Source organism: Triticum urartu, chromosome 2A, assembly GCF_056163025.1.
Source record: "Triticum urartu cultivar PI428250 chromosome 2A, HENAU_Tu73, whole genome shotgun sequence".
NCBI lineage: Eukaryota > Viridiplantae > Streptophyta > Magnoliopsida > Poales > Poaceae > Triticum > Triticum urartu.
Genome location: NC_141874.1, coordinates 93,902,666 through 93,924,604, shown reverse-complemented (window position 1 = coordinate 93,924,604; position 21,939 = coordinate 93,902,666). Strand labels below are relative to the sequence as shown.

Genomic DNA, 21,939 nt, shown 5'->3' with positions numbered 1-21,939 from the left:
CATTGTTCAAAGCTTCCTGGCCAGATACCCGGCAGGAAGGCCATTGATTATCCTTCCAAAGGGCATTCTGGCAACATGGAGAACAGAATTCGTCCGTCGGCATATCGAAGACATGCATAGCCTTGTACTAGAAGAGGCCGGTAAAGCAACGTGCCAACCGTCTTAGCACATGGAAATTGACGCCTTCGGTATCACGGAACAAGTCTGACACAAGCACTAGAAGTGGCCGGTAAACAAGCAATCCAGCACAAAAACAACAACAACGGCATCACCCCATAGCTAGGGTGAGCAGAGTATGTGATTTGTCAACTTTCAATGGGGCCAGTAAACAAGCAATCCGGCACCAAAACAACAACGACGACGACATCACCCTGTAGCCTATTGGGTGAGTAGAGTATGTGATTTGTCAACTTTCAACAGCCCCCCTCACACCTCGTGTGGGGGGCTGAACCAAAAGAGTTGTCGTAACGCGAGCAAAAAGCCATCACCCGAAGCACGCCCTTCACTCACATATCTTGGTGAAGACACCAGTCGGTTCTAGCATCCGTGCATCGTAGTACAGGATAGCATCGAACAGCTGCAGGTGTTTGATCATCCGCGCTCCCGATCCCACGTACTTGTTGCACTCCTGAAACTCAGGTTCGAAATCCGAAGTGGGCGTCCTTGGAGGGCCGCCGTGGTAGATGAAGTACACCTCTGCTGGATTTCTTTTCAGATACTCACGTAACCCGTCTGGGCTGATTCCCTCAAGTAGTTGCCCTCCACCAGCTGCTATGAGATTCTGGATGTCCTTTCTGTCTTCTGGGTACATGTATGCGCTGAAGCAGAAATGCAGTCCTGAGAGCAGTTTTCGTGCCTGCAAAACATCATTTTCTCGTCATTTGGCTGTTGAAAGGCATTCCCAATAGTGCTTTTATTAGACAATAATTGAAATGCACTCATTTTAGACCATTGAAGTGCATCATAAAATAAACACATTACGGTGTATGGCACTCCAAAACACCGCATTTCGGGAAATGTCACTTCGAAAGAGAATTGTAAAATGCCGCTGCAAAAGATAATTGCTTTGTTGAATGTGGATGCGATCAAAATATGGAAATATGTCTAGCACCCCAACTTGTAAAAAAAACACTTGGAATACCCTGACCACACGACACCTAGATTTCTCTAAAGATGCACTTTAAGCCTTTGACATCAAACAGTCTCTGTATGAACATTTCAATAGAATTTTAAACTTGTTTGCAGTAGGAAACTTTTTCACAAAAGAACTGTAGGCCAATTCCCTGAACTTATGCATAAGACAAACTGCAATCAGTTTTTATCACATGTGTTTTTCTCTATTTACTATTTAGAATTCGTAGAGAATATATTATTGCTAGACATGTATACATACCCCTTCAGCAGCTCCAGCTCTTCCTTTTGCTGGTCCATCAATTGATGTGCGCGGACCATCGCGGAATTTCACCTCATAAGAAATTTCCGGGCTTGGAATCAGCTTTGCCAAGCAAGGATTTGGACCTGAAATCCTTTTCACCAAGAAATCCACAACCCCTAAGACAGGAATATGACATGAACTGATTTAGTGCAGGGATAATAATATTCTCTGCCGAGCTAGGATAAGTTTTAGATGACACACGGATAAATGGAAGTGCCAATAGACCAGCAGCTTGTTACATTAAGCAGAATGTAACATGAACTTGGAAGTAGTACAATTATCATCAATAGTACAAACACTGGAGATGTAAGATGGACTAATACTAACATCTGTCTGTGACAACCCATTTCCCAGACAGTATAGCCATCTGGACCTCATATGATCTGGGACATCGAAAACCAGCGTTTCTGCCCACAATAACATGAGTCACAGTTTTGTCCCATTCCTGAGCCAAGGTTGAACTGGTCAAGGATGCAAATTCTTTCAAGGAATCCTGCTTGACAAACGTAAACAATTGTATCACAGCTTAGTATGGAACATAACTTAATTCGAAAACAGGCAAATTATATATAATTTAAATTTCACCATAAAGTTGGATTGCTGCATTACTTGTCCATTCACATGTTTGCTAGTATTGTTCAGATATATCCAAATGCTCTGAAAGGAGAGTATTGTTTGCTAGTATAGTACACGCTACCTTTTCTGATGCACTTAAAGCTATGCCGAGCAAAACCCACTGATCCAAAGGGGTACTAGACTGGTTTGCTAGTTTGTCTTCTGCCCGGTAATTGGTAGAAATTCCTTCTTTGTCCGTACATTGGCTGCAATGATGAAATAAAGAGCAAATTATAGAAGAATATTAATGAATGATGATTGAACATCTGATCAGTAACCTCCGCCACGCATACCCCTGAGGCGAGGAAGAACTTGAGGTGTTCAGCTGATCTACTTGTAGATCTTCCCCTCTATGAAGGGCAGATATTCCTTCTTTAATTAAATATTGGCTGGAACTACAAAATACAAAAAAAAATCAACAACAAAAAATGAAATATTAATGATTAACCAAACGAACGGAACCCTCTCCAAGGCGGGTGAAGAAAGATGGCATACCCAGGCACTACTAGTCCAGACAAAGGAGAATTTGATGTGACGAGTGGATTAAATTGTTTATCTTCCATTTGGGAATCGACGGAAATTTCTTTAGCTGGGCAATTGCTGGAATGAGCACATACAACAGTGAATTATAAAATGAAGGATTAATCAAGTAACATGAAGGTTGAAGAAAGATCACATACTTCTGAAGGACAGCGGAAGGAATGTCACTTCCAATTATTGGTGAGCTCATCTCATTGCCCAGCAATGGATTAATTTGGTTATCTTCTATTTGGCAATCGGCGGAAATTTCTTTAGCTGGACTTTGGCTGAAATGACCGAATAGAACACTGGATTAGAAAATGAAGGATTAATCAAGTTACATGAAAGAAAGATCACGTACTTTTGAGGGACGGGGGAAAGAATGCCAGTCTCAATTGTTGGTGAGCTCATCTCATCAGGTGGTGCATGCATGGGACACCAAACATGGAGATTCTCCTTCAAAATCAAAACTAGACATGTCAGAACATCAGTGTTTATAAATGGATCAAGGACAAGGTATACTCAAAAGCTTACAACATCCCAGCGGCATTCTGGTATCATGAATGCACATGGGACATGATAAGTATTGGGGCACCCCGCACGATAACAACCAAGTGCTGCTCCCCGGAGATTGCATCTGCTGCAATCCCATCTTGAACCACGCACGATTTCACTCTCAACGTTCTCAAAAGTACCGTCGTCATTGGATTTCACTTTTGGGGCCCTTCAGGAACAAGGGTAAAGAATGAAAAGGATGGATGAACACTGTGTATGATGATTCTAAATAAATTAAATATGAAGAGTTAAACATGGTGTATAAAGAAACTAACCAAACCATGCATTTGTGGTGGACATATATGGCGTTAGTAGCGTCGGCCTCGTCACCGGACACAATCCTTCCATTGTGATACTGTACCAGCGGACCATGCACCTGACATAGGAAAAGTGAACATGTTTTAGTGCCAGTACAAATAAGAAGACTTCAGCAGATCATTTTTTACTTGATGTATGTAAATGATATGCAACATACCGGCTCACTGGTTCTAAATGATTGGCAGAAAGCACATTCATCTTTATATAAGCCGGTTGGTGTTTGAACTCTCCCCAACCCAGTAGCACCTTCTTTGTCTACCAACCTGGCACGTTTCCCTGGACCCTTGCCTTTTCTGCAGGAACGCAGGTGCTCCCTGGTGTTACTTGCATTAACACCTGCTGATTCACCTTTGGTTGCATCAACACCGAATTTCCTCTTCCGGCCTTTCACAGGGGAAGCACTTTTATTCTGTAATAACAAAAAGATATCAGTCAGAATGTTGAACCACAATGTATGTAATTCATCAAGGAGTAAACAATCGATTCTATTAAATGGTTGCCAATCCAGCACTTCTATGTTTATAGCGTAAGAATGTACCCGGTCGTTAGCATGAAACTGTGTTTACCTCTACGCATAAATAATAGTGCACCGATCCATAAGGATCAGGGCGAAGAACTACGTCGAAAACTGAACATACTTATCTCAAAGAAGAAAGGAATGCACAAAGTACCCAAAAATGTCGTAGAGACTCAGGATCAGCGTAGCCAGGTTGTATTTCCACGTTGAACAGCATGTCGGTACGAGCAGCAGAGATGGTACCTACAAGCATCAAAGCGGTGAGTAGAATGAAGCTGAAAGCATTGTTTCATCATAATTATTTCAGGCAACACTCTGTCCAGATGAACTGAATAAAGACATAATAATATTTCAGTGCAGCCTGGATTTACAGGCGGGTCAGGGCCAGTCATATCTTATTCACAAACAAGTTATTACTACCTGCCTAGGAATTACATACTTGAGGAACAGTAAACTGTAAAAGGGGTAGGTAGAGTAGCACAATTCAGTTTTCAAAAACCCAGCTATCGCTCCCCAGCAGGTGGATCATGCCATCACGGGAAGGCACCTCTGAATCTTTGACGCGTCGAATCGCGGTCGGGCGCCAACTTTGAAACACGAAGTATACATTATGCAAAACGAAAAAAGGTTGAGGAGAGCTCACGCGCATCCTAGGAACTGAGAAAAGGAAGGCGGTAATTAGGTCACGCGCACCGAACGAGTAGGCCGCTCCGGAACTGAATCCGTGCCTAGCGCCGGCGCGGCGGCTCGCGGGACAGGGGTTTGGAGTTGGAGGAATCGGGAAGGAGACAAAATGATTCGATCGGAGCAATGAACGCGAGCCCGACGACGGCCGGAAGCGAGAGAAGGAGAAGGGGGCGAGCGGACCTGCGGAACGGGCGGAGGACCGCCGCGCACCGGCGGCGGCGGCGGGGCCGAACCCAGGCGGTGGCGACGACGTTATCCCTGTCGAGCCGCGGCGGGGCCGCCCCCGCTTCCCCATCGATCGAAACCGGCACGCGCGGCGGCTACTTGGACGGCGGTGTCATGCGGGGCGAGGGCTGAGGGCTGGCGACGGCGGAGCGGTTGGTTGACGGGACAGGGCGGGCGGGCGGGCGGCGCTGTGGAGTGGAGTGGGCGGGAGGAGCGAGGCGGAGGATTTGACAGGGGCAGGGGGCCGCGGCGATTGGCCAGCGCTCTTTATATAGTCAAAAAAGTCGCCCTTTACGCGTCGCGTCTCGTCTCGTCTCGCTCGCTCGTCAGTCGTCACTCCTCTGACTGGCTGGCCGCGCCCCACCCCTATGGCCTGTCAGTCCACATGAAGAAAGATTTCCCCGTGCTCGACGTAGATCGGGAGCGATCTGCACAGGCCATGCTTTGGCTCCGCATTGATTCTCTCGCAAAGGTTCGGGGGCAGTGATTAATTGTGGGCGAGCAAAGAAAATCCAGCAAAGATAATTGATAATGATAACTGGAGTACCAGTGGTAGGTGTGCGTCGATGCTTATCAACGAAGTATTCTTCCTGGAAGACGAATCTCTTTCCCTGGAAGAAAATCTTCCGTGTTAATTTTCTGGCGAAGGTTTGATTTTGGGGCAGTGATTAATTGGGGGCCAGCAAGACCAGCGAGGATGCATGCACAGGAAAAATCCAGCAAAGATAATTAATAGTGACTCAAGTAATAGATGGGCGCATCGATTAGCAAATATTTTCTTCTTCATGGTCCCCGCAAAAAAATATATTATTTTCTTCAGGGAAAACAGATCTTTCTCGGGAGAAAGAAAAAAGCGGGAGAGAAATCCCTCCGGGCCGTCTGCTGCAACTATTGTCCGATGGACACGCGCGTGATGAAAAAAGCGCATTGGCCATGATGAGCGAGGACAAAAATAGTGACGAGATCTTGTTTATGCAGGTGAAAAAATAAGTAAAAAGGGAGGAATCGGCGATACCCATCTCTTTGTCGTGTCGCCAGCGGAGACGACGCCGTTGCCACACGGCCGAGACCACCCCTGACCACCAACTCCACAGAGTCGAGACCATCGCTAACCACCATCGCCACATAGTCGCCGACGAGGTCGGGATTCACCCCGATAGCTCAAGCACGGGCGGAGGGGGCAAGGATGCGACGGTGAATTCTCTAGTTGTCTATTTCATTGACAGGCGGCCCAAGTGCGGGTGTCCGTAAAGGCGGCGCTAGGGTTAGAGCGGGGGGAGGGGGGGTACGGGATCGGGGCAGAAAGCGAGCGGGACATATAAAGGGCCGAGGACACTATATGCACGAATCTTGTAGCAAATTGTACGGTTTGAGAATCGACTACAGCGCAAAAATAAACACGTGATTGATAGGCGGCCGGAGTGCGGTTGCCCGTAAAGGCGGCGCTAGGGTTAGAGCGGGAGGGGGGGGGGGAGGGGGGGAGGGGGGAGGGGTACCGGATGGGGGGAGAAAGCGAGCGAGACATATAAAGGGCCGAGGACACTCTATGCGCGAATCTTATAGCAAAATGTATGGTTTAAGGATCGACTACAACGCAAAAATAAACACATGACATATTCTTTGCGGTATTAAATTAATGACTATAGTTATGCTGAGGTACGAGACTATGGAATGGGAAAGGGGACAAGATAGGGTTTGAATTATTGGTCATTTCAATGGTTGTGATCCACACGAGCTTAAATGATCATCAATGTTAAACATACTTGGGCCCTATAGTTCATCAACCACAAGACATAAAATGAGTGTGCTGAACTGATGATATTATGCACTCAGATGATATGCTATGCAAATTTGGTTGTTTGGTGACGGACCTTTTCTAACTTTTATTTTTCAACAGTATATAGGTTAGAAAATAGGGTTTTGGACTTGCTTCACAGATAAAGCAATGAGTTTAATTAACAATGACATCAAAATGTGGTATTAGTACCTTCGTAACTAAATTGCAACAAAAAAACATTTTACATTTAGTTACGGAGATAATGTTAAGCTCAACAGTGAGTAAGCCCAAAGGGAACAAAGAAAACAAAAACAAAATCTGCCAAGGCAAGAATGCTGCGTCATAGGCGAAGTAAGATGACTGGCTACCTCAAGCAGCCAAGGAGGAGGGCATCAAGTGCTTCGCCATCCCTGCTTCTAGAGAGTGACCACTATTGCTGAACCAAAGCAACATAGACGAAAATGAGTCATGACATGAATACCCTCGATAATAATCTTATTGCAGATAGTCCGAAGAGCCAAGCCAACATAGTAAACCCAATCCATAGGAGGCACGTCCTCTTGCTAGGTAAGGTTCCCTGAATGGTAAAAAGGCCGTCCATGTTTCGTGAAGCCAGGTTCCTCCTACAATTTGGTTTCATCGAGCACAAGATTCTATACTGCCCTCGTGTGTGTAGTGTGGCAGCGCATGTTTTGGCCGCAATTGGTTCTAATGGAGATCCGGACAGCCAGACTTTATGGCAGCCGGATTTCCCTATTGATATAATCCGTGCCGTGACCACCGATTTGGTTGGTCCCTAGTAATTTGAATGCAAAGTGTTTCAGCTCAAAAAAAAGACCGTCCATACTCGTAGGGCCTTAAGGCCCCTCCCAATGCTCCACCTTGTACGGGTGCTAAGCATGCCATGTAGACGAAAAATCTGATGTGGCAAGGCAATTAAGAGGAGAGAGATGTGATGGGTTTCGTAGTAATTTCAAAAAAATTTCTACGCACACGCAAGATCATGTGATGCATAGCAACGAGAGGGGAGAGTGCTGTCTACGTACCCACGCAGACCGACTGCGGAAGCGTTGACACAACGTAGAGGAAGTAGTCGTGCGTCTTCACGATCCAACCGATCAAGCACCGAAACTACGGCACCTCCGAGTTCGAGCACACGTTCAGCTCGATGACGATCCCCGAACTCCGATCTAGCAAAGTGCCGGGGAAGAGTTCCGTCAGCACGACGGCGTGGTGACGATCTTGATGCTGTTGGGGAACGTAGCATAAATTCAAAATTTTCCTACGTGTCACCAAGATCAATCTATGGAGTCATCTAGCAACGAGGGAGGAGTGGATCTACATACCCTTGTAGATCGCGCGCGGAAGCGTTCAAGAGAACGGGGTTGATGGAGTCGTACTCGTCGTGATTCAAATCACCGATGATCCTAGCGCCGAACGGACGGCACCTCCGCGTTCAACACACGTACGGAACGGAGACGTCTCCCACGCCTTGATCCAGCAAGGAGGAGGGAGAGGTTGATGGAGATCCAGCAGCACGACGGCGTGGTGGAAGTAGCGGGATTCCAACAGGGCTTCGCTAAGCGCTGCGGGAGGAGGAAGATGTGTCACGGGAGGGAGAGGGAGGAGCCAGGCCTTAGATTGGTTTGCTCCTCCTTTTCCCCACTATATATAGGGCCAAGAGAGAGGGGGAGGCGCAGCCCTTGCCCCTTCCTCCAAGGAAGGGTGTGGCCAAGGGTGGGGAGGAGTCCATCCTCCCCAAGGCACCTCGGAGGTGCCTTCCCCTTTTAGGACTCTCCCCTTTTTCCCGTCTCTTGGCGCATGGGCCTCTTGGGGCTGGTGCCCTTGGCCCATATAGGCCAAGGCACACCCCCTACAGCCCATGTGGCCCCCGGGGCAGGTGGCCCCACCCGGTGGACCCCCGGGACCCTTCCGGTGGTCCCGGTACAATACCGATGACCCCGAAACTTGTCCCGATGGCCGAAATAGCACTTCCTATATATAATTCTTTACCTCCGGACCATTCCGGAACTCCTCGTGACGTCCGGGATCTCATCCGGGACTCCGAACAACTTTCGGGTTACCGCATACTAATATCTCTATAACCCTAGCGTCACCGAACCTTAAGTGTGTAGACCCTACGGGTTCGGGAGACATGCAGACATGACCGAGACGTTCTCTGGTCAATAACCAACAGCGGGATCTGGATACCCATGTTGGCTCCCACATGTTCCATGATGATCTCATCGGATGAACCACGATGTCAAGGACTTAATCAATCCCGTATACAATTCCCTTTGTCTAGCGGTACGATACTTGCCCGAGATTCGATCGTCGGTATCCCGATACCTTGTTCAATCTCGTTACCGGCAAGTCTCTTTTACTCGTTCCGTAACACATCATCCCGTGATCAACTCCTTGATCACATTGTGCACATTATGATGATGTCCTACCGAGTGGGCCCAGAGATACCTCTCCGTCACACGGAGTGACAAATCCCAGTCTCGATTCGTGCCAACCCAACAGACACTTTCGGAGATACCCGTAGTGTACCTTTATAGCCACCCAGTTACGTTGTGACGTTTGGTACACCCAAAGCATTCCTACGGTATCCGGGAGTTGCACAATCTCATGGTCTAAGGAAATGATACTTGACATTAGAAAAGCTTTAGCATACGAACTATATGATCTTGTGCTAGGCTTAGGATTGGGTCTTGTCCATCACATCATTCTCCTAATGATGTGATCCCGTTATCAACGACATCCAATGTCCATGGTCAGGAAACCGTAACCATCTATTGATCAACGAGCTAGTCAACTAGAGGCTTACTAGGGACGTGGTGTTGTCTATGTATCCACACATGTATCTGAGTTTCCTATCAATACAATTATAGCATGGATAATAAACGATTATCATGAACAAGGAAATATAATAACAATCAATTTATTATTGCCTCTAGGGCATATTTCCAACAGTCTCCCACTTGCACTAGAGTCAATAATCTAGTTCACATCGCCATGTGATTAACACTCACAGGTCACATCGTCATGTGACTAACATCCAAAGAGTTTACTAGAGTCAATAATCTAGTTCACATCACTATGTGATTAACACTCAATGAGTTCTGGGTTTGATCATGTTGCTTGTGAGAGAGGTTTTAGTCAACGGGTCTGAACCTTTCAGATCCATGTGTGTTTTACAAATCTCTATGTCATCTCCTAGATGCAGCTACCACGTTCTATTTGGAGCTACTCCAAATAACTGTTCTACTATACGAATCCAGTTTACTACTCAGAATAATCTGGATTAGTGTCAAAGTTTGCATCGGCGTAACCCTTTACGACGAACTCTTTTACCACTTCCATAATCGAGAAAATTCCTTAGTCCACTAGTTACTAAGGATAATTTTGACCACTGTCCCGTGATCCGTTCTTGGATCACTCTTGTACCCCTTGACTGACTCATGGCAAGGCACACTTCAGGTGCGGCACACAGCATAGCATACTGTAGAGCCTATGTCTTAAGCATAGGGGACGACCTTCGTCCTTTCTCTCTATTCTGCCGTGGTCGAGCTTTAAGTCTTAACTTCATACCTTACAACTCAGGCAAGAACTCCTTCTTTGACTGATCCATCTTGAACAACTTCAAGATCATGTCAAGGTATGTGCTCATTTGAAAGTACTATTAAGCGTTTTGATCTATCCTTATAGATCTTGATGCTCAATGTTCAAATAGCTTAATCCAGTTTTTCATTGAAAAACACTTTCCAAATATCCCTATATGCTTTCCAGAAATTCTACGTCATTTCCGATCAACAATATGTTAAAACATATACTCATCAGAAATTCTATAGTGCTCCCACTCACTTCTTTGGAAATACAAGTTTCTCATAAACTTTGTATACACCCAAAATCTTTGATCATCTCATCAAAGTATACATTCCAACTCCGAGATGCTTACTCCAGTCCTTAGAAGGATTGCTGGAGCTTTGCATACTTATTAGCATCTTTCAGGATTGACAAAACCTTCTGGTTTGTATCACATACAACCTTTCCTCAAGAAAAACGTCGAGGAAACAATGTTTTGACATCCTTTCTGCAAGATTTCATAAATAATGCAGTAATCGCTAATATAATTCCAACAGACTCTTAGCATCGCTACGAGTGAGAAAGTCTCATGTAGTCAACTCCTTGAACTTGTCGGAAAACATCTTAACGACAAGTCGAGCTTTCTTAATGGTGACACTTACCATCATTGTCCGTCTTCCTTTCAAAATCCATCTGTACTCAACAGCCTTACGACCATCAAGTAGTTCTTCCAAAGTCTATACTTTGTATTTATACATGGATCCTCTCTCGGATTTTATGGCCTCGAGCCATTTATCGGAATCCGGGCCCACCATCGCTTCTCCATAGCTTGTAGGCTCATTGTTGTCTAGCAACATGACTTTCAAGACAGGATTATGTACCACTCTGAAGCAGTACGCATCCTTGTCATCCTATGAGGTTTGGTAGTGACTTGATCCGAAGTCTCATGATCAATATCATAAGCTTCCACTTCAATTGGTGTAGGTGCCACAGGAACAACTCTTTGTGCCCTGCTATACACTAGTTGAAGTAACGGTTTAATAACCTCATCAAGTCTCCATCATCCTCCCACTCAATTCTTTTGAGAGAAACTTTTCCTTGAGAAAGGACCCGATTCTAGAAACAATCCTTTATTGCTTTCGGATCTGAGACAGGAGGTATACCCAACTGTTGTGGGTTGTGCTATGAAGATGTATTTATCCGCTTTGGGTTCGAGCTTATCGGCCTGAAACTTTTCCACATAAGCGTCGCAGCCCCAAACTTTTAAGAAATGACAGCTTAGGTTTCTCTAAACCATAGTTCATACGGTGTCATCTCATCGGAATTACATGGTGCCCCCTTTTAAAGTGAATGTGGTTGTCTCTAATACCTAACCCATAAACTATTGTGGTAATTTGACAAGAGACATCATGGTATGCATCATATCCAATAGGGTGCAGTTATGATGTTCGGACACACCATCACACTATGGTGTTCCAGGCTGTATCAGTTGTGAAACAATTTCCACAATGTCTTAATTCTGTGCCAAACTCGTAATTCAGATATTCATCTCTACGATCATATCATAGATATTTTATCCTCTTGTCACGACGATCTTTCAACTTCACCCTAAAATTACTTGAACCTTTCAATAATTCAGACTCGTGATTCATCAAGTAAATATACTCAACATCTACTCAAATCATCTGTGAAGTAAGAACATAACGATATCCACTACATGCCTCAGCACTCGTTGGACTGCACACATCAAAAATGTATTACTTCCAACAAGTTGCTTTCTAGTTCCATTTTACTGAAAACGAGGCTTTCAGTCATCTTGCCCATGTGGTATGATTTGCATGTCTCAAGTGATTCAAAATCAAGTGAGTCCAAACGGTCCATTTGCATGGAGTTTCTTCATGCATACACACCAATAGACATGGTTCGCATGTCTCAAACTTTTCAAAAATGAGTGAGTCCAAAGATCCATCAACATGGAGCTTCTTCATGCGTTTTATACCGATATGACTTACGTGGCTGTGCCACAAGTAGGTGGTACTATCATTACTATCTTTTGGGATGAACATGTGTATCACTACGATCGAGATTCAATAAACTATTCATTTTAGGTGTAAGACCATTGAAGGTATTATTCAAATAAACAGAGTAACCATTATTCTCCTTAAATGAATAACCGTATTGGGACAGACATAATCCAATCATGTCTATGCTCAACGCAAACACCAATCTCGATGGTAGAGGGAGCGTGCGATGCTTGATCATATCAACATTGGAAACACTTCCAACACATATCGTCAGCTCACCTTTAGCTAGTCTCCGTTTATTCCGTAGCTTTTATTTCGAGTTACTAACACTTAGCAACCGAACCGGTATCTAATACCCTGGTGCTACTAGGAGTACTAGTAAAGTACACATTAACATAATGTATATCCAATATACTTCTATCGACCTTGCCAGCCTTCTAATCTACCAAGTATCTAGGGTAATTCTGCTCCAGTGGTTGTTCCCCTTATTACAGAAGCACTTAGTCTCGGGTTTGGGTTCAACCTTGGGTTTCTTCACTAGAGCAGCAGCTGAATTGCCGTTTCACGAAGTATCCCTTCTTGCCCTTGCCCTTCTTGAAACTAGCGGTTTCACAAACCATCAACAATTGATGCTCCTTCTTGATTTCTACTCTTGTGGTGTCTAACATCGCGAATATCTCAAGGATCATCATATATGTCCCTGATATATTATAGTTCATCACGAAGCTCTAGCAGCTTGGTGGTAATGACTTCGGAGAAACATTACTATCTTATCTGGAAGATCAACTCCCACTTGATTCAAGCGATTGTTGTACTCAGACAATCTGAGCACAAGCTCAACAATTGAGCTTTTCTCCCTTAGTATGTAGGCTAGAAGAACCGTCGGAGGTCTTATACCTCTTGACGTGGGCACGAGCCTGAAATCCCAATTTCAGTCCTCGAAACATCTCATATGTTTTCGCGACGTTTCAAAAACCATCTTCGGTGCCTTAACTCTAAACCATTTAGCATTACGCATTGAACTATCATGTAGTCATCAAAACGTGTATGTCAGATGTTCGCAACATCCACAGACGACGTTCGAGGTTCAGCACACTGAGCGGTGCATTAAGGACATAAGCCTTCTATGAAGCAATGAGGACAATCCTCAGTTTACGGACCTAGTCCGCATAATTGCTACTATCAACCTTCAACTAAATTTTCTCTAGGAACGTATCTAAACAGTAGAACTGAAGCGCGAGCTACGACATAATTTGCGAAGATCTTTTGACTATGTTCAGGATAATTAAGTTCATCTTATGAACTCCCACTCAGATAGACATCCCTCTAGTCATCTAAGTGATTACATGATCCGAGTCAACTAGGCCGTGTCCGATCATCACGTGAGACGGACTAGTCAACATCGGTGAACATCTTCATGTTGATCGTATCTTCTATACGACTCATGCTCGACCTTTCGGTCTTCTGTGTTCCGAGGCCATGTCTGTACATGCTAGGCTCGTCAAGTTAACCCTAAGTGTTTTGCATGTGTTCCTAGGCCATGTCTGTACATGCTAGGCTCGTCAACACCCGTTGTATGTGAACGTAAGGATCCATCACACCCGATCATCACGGCGTGCTTAGAAACGACGAACTTTAGGAACGGTGCACAGTTAGGGGAGAACACTTCTTGAAATTGTTATGAGGGATCATCTTATTTACTACCGTCGTTCTAAGCAAATAAGATGTATAAACATGATAAACATCACATGCAATCAAATAGTGACATGATATGGCCAATATCATATTGCTCCTTTTGATCTCCATCTTCGGGGCTCCATGATCATCATCGTCACCGGCATGACACCATGATCTCCATCATCATGATCTCCATCATCGTCTCTTCTTGAAGTTGTCACGTCATCTATTACTTCTACTACTACAGCTAACGGTTAGCAATAAAGTAAAGTAATTACATGACGTTTATGTTGACACGCAGGTCATGAATAAATAAAGACAACTCCTATGGCTCCTGCCGGTTGTCATACTCATCAACATGCAAGTCGTGATTCCTATTACAAGAACATGATCAATCTCATACATCACATATATCATTCATCACATCCTTTGGCCATATCACATCACATAGCATACCCTGCAAAAACAAGTTAGACGTCCTCTAATTGTTGTTGCATGTTTTACGTGGCTGCTATGGGTTTCTAGCAAGAACGTTTCTTACCTACGCAAAGACCACAACGTGATATGCCAATTGCTATTTACCCTTCATAAGGACCCTGTTCATCGAATCCGATCCGACTAAAGTGGGAGAGACAGACACCCGCCAGCCACCTTATGCGACTAGTGCATGTTTGTCGGTGGAACCGGTCTCACGTAAGAGTACGTGTAAGGTTGGTCCGGGCCGCTTCATCCCACAATGCCGCCGAATCAAGATAAGACTAGTAACGGCAAGCATATTGAACAAGATCAATGCCCACAACTATTTTGTGTTCTACTCGTGCATAGAATCTACGCAATAGACCTAGCTCATGATGCCACTGTTGGGGAACGTAGCATAAATTCAAAATTTTCCTACATGTCACCAAGATCAATCTATGGAGTCATCTAGCAACGAGGGAGGAGTGGATCTACATACCCTTGTAGATCGCGCGCGGAAGCGTTCAAGAGAACGGGGTTGATGGAGTCGTACTCGTCGTGATTCAAATCACCGATGATCCTAGCGCCGAACGGACGGCACCTCCGCGTTCAACACACGTACGGAACAGAGACGTCTCCCACGCCTTGATCCAGCAAGGAGGAGGGAGAGGTTGATGGAGATCCAGCAGCACGACGGCGTGGTGGAAGTAGCGGGATTCCAACAGGGCTTCGCTAAGCGCTGCAGGAGGAGGAAGATGTGTCACGGGAGGGAGAGGGAGGCGCCAGGCCTTAGATTGGTTTGCTCCTCCTTTTCCCCACTATATATAGGGCCAAGAGAGAGGGGGAGGCGCAGCCCTTGCCCCTTCCTCCAAGGAAGGGTGCGGCCAAGGGTGGGGAGGAGTCCATCCTCCCCAAGGCACCTCGGAGGTGCCTTCCCCTTTTAGGACTCTCCCCTTTTTCCCATCTCTTGGCGCATGGGCCTCTTGGGGCTGGTGCCCTTGGCCCATATAGGCCAAGGCACACCCCCTACAGCCCATGTGGCCCCCGGGGCAGGTGGCCCCACCCGGTGGACCCCCGGGACCCTTCCGGTGGTCCCGGTACAATACCGATGACCCCGAAACTTGTCCCGATGGCCGAAATAGCACTTCCTATATATAATTCTTTACCTCCGGACCATTCCGGAACTCCTCGTGACGTCCGAGATCTCATCCGGGACTCCGAACAACTTTCGGGTTACCGCATACTAATATCTCTATAACCCTAGCGTCACCGAACCTTAAGTGTGTAGACCCTACGGGTTCGGGAGACATGCAGACATGACCGAGACGTTCTCTGGTCAATAACCAACAGCGGGATCTGGATACCCATGTTGGCTCCCACATGTTCCACGATGATCTCATCGGATGAACCACGATGTCAAGGACTTAATCAATCCCGTATACAATTCCCTTTGTCTAGCGGTACGATACTTGCCCGAGATTCGATCGTCGGTATCCCGATACCTTGTTCAATCTCGTTACCGGCAAGTCTCTTTTACTCGTTCCATAACACATCATCCCGTGATCAACTCCTTGATCACATTGTGCACATTATGATGATGTCCTACCGAGTGGGCCCAGAGATACCTCTCTGTCACACGGAGTGACAAATCCCAGTCTCGATTCGTGCCAACCCAACAGACACTTTCGGAGATACCCGTAGTGTACCTTTATAGCCACCCAGTTACGTTGTGATGTTTCGTACACCCAAAGCATTCCTACGGTATCCGGGAGTTGCACAATCTCATGGTCTAAGGAAATGATACTTGACATTAGAAAAGCTTTAGCATACGAACTATATGATCTTGTGCTAGGCTTAGGATTGGGTCTTGTCCATCACATCATTCTCCTAATGATGTGATCCCGTTATCAACGACATCCAATGTCCATGGTCAGGAAACCGTAACCATCTATTGATCAACGAGCTAGTCAACTAGAGGCTTACTAGGGACGTGGTGTTGTCTATGTATCCACACATGTATCTGAGTTTCCTATCAATACAATTATAGCATGGATAATAAACGATTATCATAAACAAGGAAATATAATAATAGTCAATTTATTATTGCCTCTAGGGCATATTTCCAACAGATGCACTACAGCAGCAGGGCTTCGCCTAAACTCCGCTACAGTATTATCGAGGACTATGGTGGCTGGGGGCACCGCACACGGCTAAGGAATAGATCACGTGGATCAACTTGTGTGTTTCTGGGGTGCCCCTACCTCTGTATATAAAGGACTAGAGGGGGGAGGCTGGCCGGCCAAGGGTGGCGCGCCAGGAGAGTCCTACTCCCTCTGGGAGTAGGATCCCCCCCCAATCCTAGTTGGAATAGGACTCCTTGAGGGGGGAAAGAGAGAGAGGGGGCCGGCCACCTCTCCTAGTCCTAATAGGACTAGGGGAAGGGGGGAGGCGCACAGCCACCTTGGGCTGCCCCTTTCTCCTTTCCACTAAAGGCCACTAAGGCCCATATAGCTCCCGGGGGGTTCCGGTAACCTCCCGGTACTCCGGTAAAATCCCGATTTCACCCGGAACACTTCCGATATCCAAACATAGGCTTCCAATATATCAATCTTTATGTCTCGACCATTTCGAGACTCCTCGTCATGTCCGTGATCACATCCGGGACTCCGAACAACCTTCGGTACATCAAAATGCATAAACTCATAATATAACTGTCATCGTAACCTTAAGCGTGCGGACCCTACGGGTTCGAGAACAATGTAGACATGACCGAGACACGTCTCCGGTCAATAACCAATAGCGGGACCTGGATGCCCATATTGGCTCCTACATATTCTACGAAGATCTTTATCGGTCAGACCGCATAACAACATACGTTGTTCCCTTTGTCATCGGTATGTTACTTGCCCGAGATTCGATCGTCGGTATTCCAATACCTAGTTCAATCTCGTTACCAGCAAGTCTCTTTACTCGTTCTATAATACATCATCCCGCAACTAACTCATTTAGTTGTAATGCTTGCAAGGCTTAAGTGATGTGCATTACCGAGAGGGCCCAGAGATACCTCTCAGACAATCGGAGTGACAAAACCTAATCTCGAAATACGCCAACCCAACATGTACCTTTGGAGACACCTGTAGTACTCCTTTATAATCACCCAGTTATGTTGTGACGTTTGGTAGTACCCAAAGTGTTCCTCCGGTAAACGGGAGTTGCATAATCTCATAGTTATAGGAACATGTATAAGTCATGAAGAAAGCAATAGCAACATACTAAACGATCGGGTGCTAAGCTAATGGAATGGGTCATGTCAATCAGATCATTCTCTCAATGATGTGATCCCGTTAATCAAATAACAACTCATTGTTCATGGTTAGGAAACATAACCATCTTTGATTAACGAGCTAGTCAAGTAGAGGCATACTAGTGACACTTTGTTTGTCTATGTATTCACACATGTATTATGTTTCCGGTTAATACAATTCTAGCATGAATAATAAACATTTATCATGATTATAAGGAAATAAATAATAACTTTATTATTGCCTCTAGGGCATATTTCCTTCAGTCTCCCACTTGCACTAGAGTCAATAATCTAGATTACACCGTAATGATTCTAACACCCATGGAGCCTTGGTGTTGATCATGTTTTGCTCGTGGAAGAGGCTTATTCAACGGGTCTGCAACATTCAGATCCGTATGTATCTTGCAAATCTCTATGTCTCCCACCTGGACTAGATCCCGGATGGAATTGAAGCGTCTCTTGATGTGCTTGGTTCTCTTGTGAAATCTGGATTCCTTTGCCAAGGCAATTGCACCAGTATTGTCACAAAAGATTTTCATTGGACCCGATGCACTAGGTATGACACCTAGATCGGATATGAACTCCTTCATCCAGACTCCTTCGTTCGCTGCTTCCGAAGCAGCTATGTACTCTGCTTCACATGTAGATCCCGCTACGACGCTTTGTTTAGAACTGCACCAACTGACAGCTCCACCGTTTAATGTAAACACGTATCCGGTTTGCGATTTAGAATCGTCCGGATCAGTGTCAAAGCTTGCATCAACGTAACCTTTTACGATAAGCTCTTTGTAACCTCCATATACGAGAAACATATCCTTAGTCCTTTTCAGGTATTTCAGGATGTTCTTGACCGCTGTCCAGTGATCCACTCCTGGATTACTTTGGTACCTCCCTGCTAGACTTATAGCAAGGCACACATCGGGTCTGGTACACAGCATTGCATACATGATAGATCCTATGGCTGATGCATAGGGAACATCTTTCATATTCTCTCTATCTTCTGCAGTGGTCGGGCATTGAGTCTTACTCAATTTCACACCTTGTAACACAGGCAAGAATCCTTTCTTTGCTTGATCCATCTTGAACTTCTTCAAAATTTTGTCAAGGTATGTTGTTTGTGAAAGTCCAATTAAGCGTTTTGATCTATCTCTATAGATCTTTATGCCTAATATGTAAGCAGCTTCACCGAGGTCTTTCATTAAAAAACTCTTATTCAAGTATCCCTTTATGCTATCCAGAAATTCTATATCATTTCCAATTAGTAATATGTCATCCACATATAATATCAGAAATGCTACAGAGCTCCCACTCACTTTCTTGTAAATACAGACTTCTCCGAAAGTCTGTATAAAACCAAATGCTTTGATCACACTATCAAAGCGTTTATTCCAACTCCGAGAGGCTTGCACCAGTCCATAAATGGATCGCTGGAGCTTGCACACTTTGTTAGCTCCCTTTGGATCGACAAAACCTTCTGGTTGCATCATATACAACTCTTCTTCCAAAAATCCATTCAGGAATGCAGTTTTGACATCCATCTGCCAAATTTCATAATCATAAAATGCGGCAATTGCTAACATGATTCGGACAGACTTAAGCATCGCTACGGGTGAGAAGGTCTCATCGTAGTCAATCCCTTGAACTTGCCGAAAACCTTTCGCGACAAGTCAAGCTTTGTAGACAGTAATATTACCGTCAGCGTCAGTCTTCTTCTTGAAGATCCATTTATTCTCAATTGCTTGCCGATCATCGGGCAAGTCAACCAAAGTCCATACTTTGTTCTCATACATGGATCCCATCTCAGATTTCATGGCTTCAAGCCACTTTGCGGAATCTGGGCTCACCATTGCTTCTTCATAGTTCGTAGGTTCATCACGATCTAGCATCATGACTTCCAGAACGGGATTACCGTACCACTCTGGTGCGGATCTTACTCTGGTTGATCTACGAGGTTCAGTAGTATCTTGTTCTGAAGTTTCACGATCATTATCATTGACTTCCTCACTAACTGGTGTAGGTGTCACAGAAATAGTTTTCTGTGATGTACTACTTTCCAATAAGGGAGCAGGTACATTTACCTCATCAAGTTCTACTTTCCTCCCACTCACTCCTTTCGAGAGAAACTCATTCTCTAGAAAGTTTCCGAATTTAGCAACAAAAGTCTTGCCTTCGGATCTGTGATAGAAGGTGTATCCAATAGTTTCCTGTGGATATCCTATGAAGACACATTTCTCCGATTTGGGTTCGAGCTTATCAGGTTGAAGCTTTTTCACATAAGCATCGCAGCCCCAAACTTTCAGAAACGACAACTTTGGTTTCTTGCCAAACCACAGTTCATAAGGCGTCGTCTCAACGGATTTTGATGGTGCCCTATTTAACGTGAATGCGGCCGTCTCTAGAGCGTATCCCCAAAATGATAGCGGTAAATCAGTAAGAGACATCATAGATCGCACCATATCCAGTAAAGTACGATTACGACGTTTGGACACACCATTACGCTGAGGTGTTCCGGGTGGCGTGAGTTGCGAAACTATTCCACAATTTTTCAAATGTACACCAAGCTCGTAACTCAAATATTCTCCTCCACGATCAGATCGTAGAAACTTTATTTTCTTGTTACGATGATTTTCAACTTCACTCTGAAATTCTTTGAACTTTTCAAATGTTTCAGACTTATGTTTCATTAAGTAGATATACCCATATCTGCTTAAATCATCTGTGAAGGTGAGAAAATAACGATATCCGCCACGAGCCTCAATATTCATCGGACCACATACATCTGTATGTATGATTTCCAACAAATCTGTTGCTCTCTCCATAGTACCGGAGAACGGCGTTTTGGTCATCTTGCCCATGAGGCACGGTTCGCAAGTACCAAGTGATTCATAATCAAGTGGTTCCAAAAGTCCATCAGAATGGAGTTTCTTCATGCGCTTTACACCGATATGACCTAAACGGCAGTGCCACAAATAAGTTGCACTCTCATTATCAACTCTGCATCTTTTGGCTTCAACATTATGAATATGTGTGTTACTACTATTGAGATTCAACAAGAATAGACCACTCTTCAAGGGTGCATGACCATAAAAGATATTACTCATATAAATAGAACAACCATTATTCTCTGATTTAAATGAATAGCCGTCTCGCATCAAACAAGATCCAGATATAATGTTCATGCTTAACGCTGACACCAAATAACAATTATTTAGGTCTAATACTAATCCCGAAGGTAGATGTAGAGGTAGCGTGCCGACTGCGATCACATCGACTTTGGAACCGTTTCCCACGCGCATCGTCACCTCGTTCTTAACCAATCTTCGCTTGATCCGTAGTCCCTGTTTCGAGTTGCAAATATTAGCAACAGAACCAGTATCAAATACCCAGGTGCTACTGCGAGCATTAGTAAGGTACACATCAATAACATGTATATCACATATACCTTTGTTCACCTTGCCATCCTTCTTATCCGCCAAATACTTGGGGCAGTTCTGCTTCCAGTGACCAGTCTGCTTGCAATAGAAGCACTCAGTTTCAGGCTTAGGTCCAGGTTTGGGTTTCTTCTCTTGAGTAGCAACTTGCTTGCCGTTCTTTTTGAAGTTCCCCTTCTTCTTCCCTTTGCCCTTTTTCTTGAAACTAGTGGTCTTGTTGACCATCAACACTTGATGCTCCTTCTTGATTTCTACCTCCGCAGCTTTCAGCATCGCGAAGAGCTCGGGAATAGTCTTGTTCATCCCTTGCATATTATAGTTCATCACGAAGCTCTTGTAGCTTGGTGGCAGTGATTGAAGAATTCTGTCAATGACGCAATCATCTGGAAGATTAACTCCCAATTGAATCAAGTGATTATTATACCCAGACATTTTGAGTATATGCTCACTGACAGAACTGTTCTCCTCCATCTTGCAGCTATAGAACTTATTGGAGACTTCATATCTCTCAATCTGGGCATTTGCTTGAAATATTAACTTCAACTCCTGGAACATCTCATATGCTCCATGACGTTCAAAACGTCGTTGAAGTCCCGATTCTAAGCCGTAAAGCATGGCACACTGAACTATCGAGTAGTCATCAGCTTTGCTCTGCCAGACGTTCATAACATCCGGCGTTGCTCCTGCAGCAAGCCTGGCACCCAGCGGTGCTTCCAGGACGTAATTCTTCTGTGCAGCAATGAGGATAATCCTCAAGTTACGGACCCAGTCCGTGTAATTGCTACCATCATCTTTCAACTTTGCTTTCTCA

The 21,939-nt window shown here is 44.9% G+C and overlaps 1 protein-coding gene across 2 annotated transcripts; it reads right to left on the bottom strand.

Moving 5' to 3' along the window:
- Positions 1 to 223: 223 nt before the first annotated feature.
- LOC125527934 (uncharacterized) lies at positions 224 to 6,174 on the bottom strand. Of its 2 annotated transcripts, none has more exons than XM_087543291.1 (13): positions 5,887 to 6,174; positions 4,114 to 4,202; positions 3,600 to 3,851; positions 3,400 to 3,500; positions 3,104 to 3,293; positions 2,931 to 3,025; positions 2,731 to 2,856; positions 2,546 to 2,650; positions 2,344 to 2,445; positions 2,133 to 2,256; positions 1,763 to 1,928; positions 1,394 to 1,551; positions 224 to 856 (listed from the first exon to the last, which is right to left on the bottom strand). In XM_087543291.1, exons 1-13 carry the CDS (start codon positions 5,996 to 5,998, stop codon positions 503 to 505), a joined length of 1,974 nt encoding a protein of 657 aa, XP_087399417.1. In that variant the 5' UTR covers positions 5,999 to 6,174; the 3' UTR covers positions 224 to 502. The 2 variants fall into 2 exon arrangements, with proteins under 2 accessions (XP_087399417.1, XP_087399416.1); XM_087543290.1 differs by lacking the exon at positions 5,887 to 6,174 and adding an exon at positions 4,827 to 5,028.
- Between the last annotated feature and the right edge of the window lie 15,765 nt (positions 6,175 to 21,939).